Source organism: Selaginella moellendorffii, unplaced genomic scaffold, assembly GCF_000143415.4.
Source record: "Selaginella moellendorffii unplaced genomic scaffold, v1.0 SELMOscaffold_131, whole genome shotgun sequence".
Classification (NCBI taxonomy): Eukaryota; Viridiplantae; Streptophyta; class Lycopodiopsida; order Selaginellales; family Selaginellaceae; genus Selaginella; species Selaginella moellendorffii.
Window position 1 is genome coordinate 272,414 of NW_003314392.1, and position 6,067 is coordinate 278,480.

A 6,067-nucleotide genomic window follows, 5' to 3' on the forward strand; every position below is an offset into this window, starting at 1 on the left:
TAAATAGCAAAACAAATACAAGCCTCGTAGGATATAAGTGCATCTCCAAACTGAGGAGCCTCAAAGTAGCACCATGAGATAATATCTATCTAAGTCTCGTAGTGCCCGCCCATTGAGAAGCATGAGACATTATGAAATGCAGTTCAGTTTATTACTTTGTCAAATTCTCCACCTCCTCCTCACCTCTTCCTCCTGCTGCTCGCTCTATCTCCTCGGATTCTTTTGCAGTCTGGTGGTGTTTGTAGCCAAGTTGGCGCCCGAGAGTGTCCATCATGTGATCGATGTGCCTGCTCGTCAAACTACCCTGGCACCAAAAAAGTAGCCATTAATAATATATTTGGGACATGATTTTAGCACCTGAGATAAGCACAAAGTTTCACTTGTAAGAAAGAACAGGAGTGAATACTTATGTATCCAAGATAATTAATAATACATAAGTATAAGATGCATTTTGATGGTTTCACATCCAACAGAAAGATGAGGTTTCCAGTAGCAGCCTATAATGGATCTCGTCCTAGCTTGGAGGTAGATCTCTTTGTTGCAAACAAGCTCATTGACATGTATGGAAGGTGTGGAAGCATAGGGGATGCACTGTCGGTCTTTCAAAGCCTCAAAGAACGGGACTTCTTCTCCTGGCACTTTCTGCTCTACGGGTATATCCACAACGGGTATATAGAGGAGGCTAAACTCCTTTTTACTCGAATGCCATACAGGGACATTGTCTCCTGGACTGCTATGTTAGCTGCGTATGCCAAGAGCAACCGTTTGGAGGAAGCCAAGGAGGTCTTTGACATGATGCCCCTGAGAAATCTCTTCTCTTGGACGTCGATGCTGGTTGCGTATGCCCGGAATGGGCATTTGCTTGACGCAAAACTTATGTTTCTCGAGTCCCCTGAGACCGACATGGTATCTTGGACAGCGTTGCTCACGGCGTACGCGCAAAATGGCTCTGTTAAGAGCGCCATAAAAGTTTTTGAAGAGATGCCCGAACACGACATTGTTGCTTGGAACGCTATCCTAGCTGCCTGTGCCCAAAACGGGCATATAGAACTGGCTCTAGCAACTTTCTCCAGAATGCCTGAGAGGAGTTTGACCTCGTGGAACACAATGCTGGCAGAAGGACCACAGCTGCATTCGTCTGACCAAGTATCTCAACTCTTCAAGGAAATGCCAGAGACTAACCTTGTCTCCTGGACTTCTTTGCTAGCAGCTCACGCTCGGGACGGGCATCTGGAGTTATCAAAGTGTACCTTTGACTCCATGCCTGAGTGGAGCACTGTGACCTGGAACGCACTTCTTTCGGTTTACAGCCGTGGAGATTCGACAGAGCAGACCGACAGCTTGTTTCGCAGAATACCAGAACCGGATCTCGTCTCTTGGAACGCACTCTTGGCATCATACGCTCGAAACAGCCACGTTTCTAATGTGATCGTCGTCTTCCACCAAATGCCGGCTCGAAACATTATCTCATGGACTACGGCTTTGGGTGCCTTGATCCAAGACGGGAACCTGGAACTTGCTTCGAGGATGCTAGACCAAATGCCCGAGACCGATCTCATCTCAGTCAGCCAGCTTCTCTCTGCTTATGCTGTAAACGGACATATGCTTGAGGCATTTCAGATGTTCTTCGCAGCAAACCTCGTCTATGCTATCGACCAAGCTTGCTTTGTTTCGTTCCTGATCGCGTGCAGCCACGTTGGTTCGCTGGATCTCGCAAGGTCCTACTTTCTGTCGATGGCGGGCGACTTTGGGATCCAATCCACGAGGCAGCACTATTGCTGTCTAGTCGATCTTCTAGCCAGGTCGGGCTACTTGGACGATGCCAGAGAGCTCATCCACACAATGCCATTTTTTCCCGGAACTTTGGAGTGGACGTGCTTGCACTCCGTCCGTGCGTGATCAATCTTATTGCTAGTTTGCGAGAGAATTTTCCATGTTATATTATCAGCTTCGACAGGCATCTCTTCCATCATGATCATGGCCTCGTCAAGCTCATCCGCCCTGGCAAGAAGATCAATGACACAATGGTAATGAGCCGTGCTTGGCCGGACTTCATACCAGGAAGACATGAGCTGCAACCAAAGCTTCCCCTCCTTGACGAGGCCGCAGTGGTTGCACACAGCGAGAATGGACAAGAAGGTTGCACTGTCTGGCTTCAATCCTGCATCTATCAGTTGATAAAACTCTTCAAACACGAGTGTGGAGTCTCCCTTTTGACTATAACCTTCCAGTAGCGCATTCCAGCTTACCAAGTTCCTCTTCAAGGACGTGGAGTCGAAAACATGCTGAGCGGCAGCCATGTTGCCACATTTGCCGTAGAGATCGAGCAAACAAGTGAGCAGGACACTGTCAGGCTCAAATCCACGCCTGTGAATCTCGCGGTGGATCGTTTTTCCAAGTTGCAATGAAGGAAGGATCGCACAGGCCTTGAGTGCACAGGAGCACGTCCAAAGATCTGGCCTGCATTGCAGATCACCAGACACCATCTCCTGGTATAACTCTAGAGCCAAGTGGGCTTCACCACTTTCAACATACCCGAGAAGCATAGTGTTCCATGAAACACAGTCCCGGAGACGCTCTTGAATGTTGTCGAAGGCAGTGCGTGCGTCCACCAAGCTACCACACTTGGAATACATGTCAACCACACAATTGGCGACATAAACATCTGACACAAACCTCCTCCTTGCAGCCTCTGAGTGCAGTGCCATGCCTTTCTCGAGACTTTTCACCTTGACAAGTTCTCCATCGCCGAGCTCACATCCATCTTCCTTTCTCGCAAGGTTTGAGCAAGCTTTCAGCGCTACAACGAAAGTCCGAGAGTTTGATGCTGCACACGAGGAAACGTGAGAGCTGGACTCGAGGGACTCAAACAGCTCCAGAGCAATCTCACCTTGATCGTTGTCAACATATCCCAGCATCAGTGTGTTCCATGAAACCACGTCGAGTGTTTCCATCTCTTCGAAGGCTCGCCTCGCATCTTGCATGCTCCCACACTTGGAGTACATGTCGATGAGGCTGCTTCCAACGTAAAAATCCCTCAAGACGAGGTTTTGCATTCGAGATCGAGCGTGAATCGCCATTCCCCTCTCCAAGCTTGTCATCTTCCAGGGATTTGCTCCTTCTTCCTCAGCAAGGCTCGTGACGGCCTTAAGAACCGCGACGAAAGTGCGACCATTCGCCACGCATTCTGCTTCCATGGCAAGGAAAAGCTCCAGAGCTCTTTCGGAAAAATGCCCGCTCACAGCATATGCTCGAATGAGCGCATTCCATGCAATGGCGTCGCGGTGCTTCATCTTGTGGAACACTTTGCTGGCGTCCACGAGACTGCCACACCTGGAGTAGACGGTGACAAGGCTGCTAGCAACGTAGAGATCGTCTTCCAAACCATTGTCAATAACACTAGCATGGATTTTCCTTGCCTCGCCTATATCTCTACAGGACTTGAGCTGCGACAGCACGAGCGCGACACCTCTCACACTTGCATTGCTCGAGTGCTGGAATGAAGCCACCGGCCATGGCTGCATTGCCCAGCTGGAGATGTCAAGGACAGTTTTGCTATGGTGAAACAGGAGGTCATTGTTCGTAACCTCTTAAGGATATTTTCTTTATGTTTCCCAAGGGGTACTTCGTTCGCAGATTGTTTCCTCTGCAAGAAAGGTCAGAATTGTCCAAGAAACACTTGTGGAATCTATCCAAAGGTATGTGAATGCTGCTTGACTTCACTGGGACTGTTTCAGGGTGGATGCTGCAAGTTATGCGGCGAGGTCACTCATCTAGGCAGGGATTGCCCGACGAAAACCAAAGACACAAAAATAAGTGAGTACTGAGTGCGGTTTAGATCCAATCCAAACTCACCTTTTACGACTTTGCAGGCAAGGATGTGGCCCAAAGCGGCGAGAAGCGTATTGTTTATAAAAGCGGTGATGATCTAGAGGACGAGTGTAAGCATTCGTTCTTAAATATGTAGCAAGCTCCCAGATAACTAACTGGGAATTTCACGGATTGCATAAACATGTGAAATTGAAAAGGTAACACCCTCCAGCAGTGAATTTCGGATCACCCAAAGGGCTCTCCTGTTCCATGAAGCGAGAAGCGTGTCCCTTCTTCATGCCATAACGGGTGCTCAAGACGGACGAGCTGCCCCTGCGGAGCTCGGCCAAAGTCTTTCTAGTTGCCTCTAAGGCGTCTGCGTACTCAAAAAGCCCGTGACCATCTAAGAAAGCTCTTAGCTCCAAGGCATTCTGCAACGACATCTAGGCCAAGTAAAGTTTTGTTGATGCGTGTACTTACCTGCTGCTGTTTAGTGAGCCCCAGAGATTTCATATCGTTCTTGGTCATGGACTTGAGTGAGTGGACGTCGTCGTAGCCATTTGTGGTGAAGATCTTACTGCTTCCCGCGAGAACACCGTTGCCAAGGTACTCCTCGAGAGTCTGCATTTTGTGCTTTTCCTAGGTAGGATCTGTGAACCTCCTGACTCGTTTTTAAACTCAAATCTGACGCCTTGCAACAGTGTTTCATACTCTTCAAAGTCGCCATTTTTACTTGTTCCTTCACCTCTATCCTGATGAATTGTCCGCTCTTGTGGAGCCCCAAAATTGTCCAGACTCGAAAAATTTGAGAGTGACTGCTTAGCCGACCTTGAGATTTCTTAAGGTATTTGCGAGAACGATTCTAAGCACCTGTATCGGGATGATATCAGCTGCAAACAGGTAACGTTAATATTTTTATCAACCTTGGACTTACTTGCTCGTATCCCTCTCGATCCTTTGTAGCCTTCTAAAAAACTTTCACATTTTTTCGTTCCTTTTTAATTTTGAACAGGCCAAGTGAAAGCTAGTGACAGGATTTCCACAGTGGCACGAACTTAGTTACATTGACGCAGCCCTCCTGGAGCTCTTGGCTGCACAGACATGGCAGAGGAAATCGCAAGAGGCTCGAGCAGCACTCGTTCAACACGCCGCTTCTCAAGCTCCCGAAAACCTCTCGCTGGTTTTGGGACGAAAGCGAGCGCAATGTCTTGACAATCCTCTTGGAGCATCCAGAAGCCGTGGCTAAGACACTCTTACCATGAGCGATCGTCACGGGCATACCCATAGCTTAGCAGTGCCGCAGCCACCACGAGAACTATCACCATCGTCCTCAACTTCATCATCACTCTCTCTCTCTCTCTCTGTTTTGAACACTCACATTGTTTGTTCCTTTTCTATGGTGCTCAGTGTGACACATGTCTGAGAAAAACCATTACTTCATTTCACATTTTCTCTCACCTGTTGGCATTGCATTGCAGTACCTAGAGTTTGGAGATGAAGAGTGTGTTCTCCCTTCTTTTTGTCACAAGCTTGGCTGTTCTCCTCACGGATGCGCAAGGGAGGGACTGCAACAAGGCGGAGATCGTCGACCTGGCAACACGGTGCTCCAATGGCTTACTTGGTGCGCTCGAGCCACTACCACGCATGATTGGTCCGACCACTGATCTGTGGCCCGCATTCCAGTTGGTTGGCCACCTTCTCCAGAGCTGCTGTGGCACTTTAGTGGTGAGTTACAACACGAGCTGCTTGTATTCTCCTAGTGTCTCTTCTGGCAATCACTGCATGGATGTGAAGAGCTTGGTAAATCTATGTGGGAGAGAATGTTAGTTAGCTTGGAGCTATGGTGTGGCTCCATTTCAAGAAAGATATATATATATAAAAAACACACACACACAAATTCACATGGAACAATGAGCTTGTAAACCAAACAAAGGTGATTGATTTGCTTGAGGTGATCTTTTACCATAGTCTTGCTAGAAGAAAATTCCATTTGTAGGAGAATCAGTAACTCAAAGAATAATTAATAGAGCAAGTTTTTGTTTCTGTTATATTTTCATCTATGAGGGCCAAGTGTACAGCTACGATGCCGTATACTAATATTAGCGTAGTGGATTTTGGTAGCCGTCGGATTGGTTTCTGTAACACACGTGGTTTTGACCCTTTATCCTATGGTGATTTACCATAGGATAACACCACGAAGCGGAACCTAAACCCTCTTTGTGCCACGTGACAGATGCCACGTGTCCATGCCACGTGT

At 47.9% G+C, this 6,067-nt stretch overlaps 4 protein-coding genes across 5 annotated transcripts in view; 3 read left to right on the forward strand and 1 right to left on the reverse strand.

The window, feature by feature from the left end:
* Positions 1-477: 477 nt before the first annotated feature.
* On the forward strand, positions 478-1,798 carry LOC112343081 (pentatricopeptide repeat-containing protein At2g35030, mitochondrial-like). Its single transcript, XM_024665976.1, has 2 exons — positions 478-1,695; positions 1,787-1,798. The coding sequence occupies exons 1-2, from the start codon at positions 478-480 to the stop codon at positions 1,796-1,798; spliced, it is 1,230 nt and encodes a 409-aa protein (XP_024521744.1).
* LOC112343087 (pentatricopeptide repeat-containing protein At5g16860-like) lies at positions 1,720-3,542 on the reverse strand. 2 transcript variants are annotated; one of them, XM_024665985.1, is made up of 2 exons: positions 2,891-3,542; positions 1,720-2,827 (listed from the first exon to the last, which is right to left on the reverse strand). In XM_024665985.1, the coding sequence occupies exons 1-2, from the start codon at positions 3,522-3,524 to the stop codon at positions 1,809-1,811; spliced, it is 1,653 nt and encodes a 550-aa protein (XP_024521753.1). In that variant the 5' UTR covers positions 3,525-3,542; the 3' UTR covers positions 1,720-1,808. The 2 variants fall into 2 exon arrangements, with proteins under 2 accessions (XP_024521753.1, XP_024521752.1); XM_024665984.1 differs by having other exon boundaries at positions 1,720-2,616; positions 2,677-3,542.
* Positions 3,543-3,545: 3 nt separating this feature from the next.
* LOC112343088 (uncharacterized protein C683.02c-like) lies at positions 3,546-4,059 on the forward strand. The gene is made up of 3 exons (XM_024665986.1): positions 3,546-3,698; positions 3,738-3,816; positions 3,873-4,059. The coding sequence occupies exons 1-3, from the start codon at positions 3,558-3,560 to the stop codon at positions 3,965-3,967; spliced, it is 315 nt and encodes a 104-aa protein (XP_024521754.1). The 5' UTR covers positions 3,546-3,557; the 3' UTR covers positions 3,968-4,059.
* A 1,245-nt stretch (positions 4,060-5,304) lies between these two features.
* Positions 5,305-6,067, forward strand: part of LOC112343082 (pentatricopeptide repeat-containing protein At2g35030, mitochondrial-like) — a 7,997-nt gene continuing 7,234 nt past the window's right edge. Inside the window, exon 1 of the mRNA XM_024665977.1 lies at positions 5,305-5,492. Within this exon, the coding sequence (XP_024521745.1) occupies positions 5,305-5,492 (188 nt within the window). The remainder of the gene's footprint in view (positions 5,493-6,067) is intronic.

Excerpts from the sequence above, each read along its gene's own strand:
- LOC112343081 (XM_024665976.1), top strand. The coding sequence starts at position 478 with ATGAGGTTTCCAGTAGCAGCCTATAATGGATCTCGTCCTAGCTTGGAG.
- LOC112343087 (XM_024665984.1), bottom strand. The coding sequence starts at position 3,524 with ATGCAGCCATGGCCGGTGGCTTCATTCCAGCACTCGAGCAATGCAAGT. Across the intron at positions 2,617-2,676 it reads TCAGAGGCTGCAAGGAGGAG|CTTGGTGGACGCACGCACTG; the intron begins GTTTGTGTCAGA and ends CAAGTGTGGTAG.
- LOC112343088 (XM_024665986.1), top strand. The coding sequence starts at position 3,558 with ATGGTGAAACAGGAGGTCATTGTTCGTAACCTCTTAAGGATATTTTCT. Across the intron at positions 3,699-3,737 it reads CTTGTGGAATCTATCCAAAG|GGTGGATGCTGCAAGTTATG; the intron begins GTATGTGAATGC and ends GGACTGTTTCAG. Across the intron at positions 3,817-3,872 it reads AACCAAAGACACAAAAATAA|GCAAGGATGTGGCCCAAAGC; the intron begins GTGAGTACTGAG and ends ACGACTTTGCAG.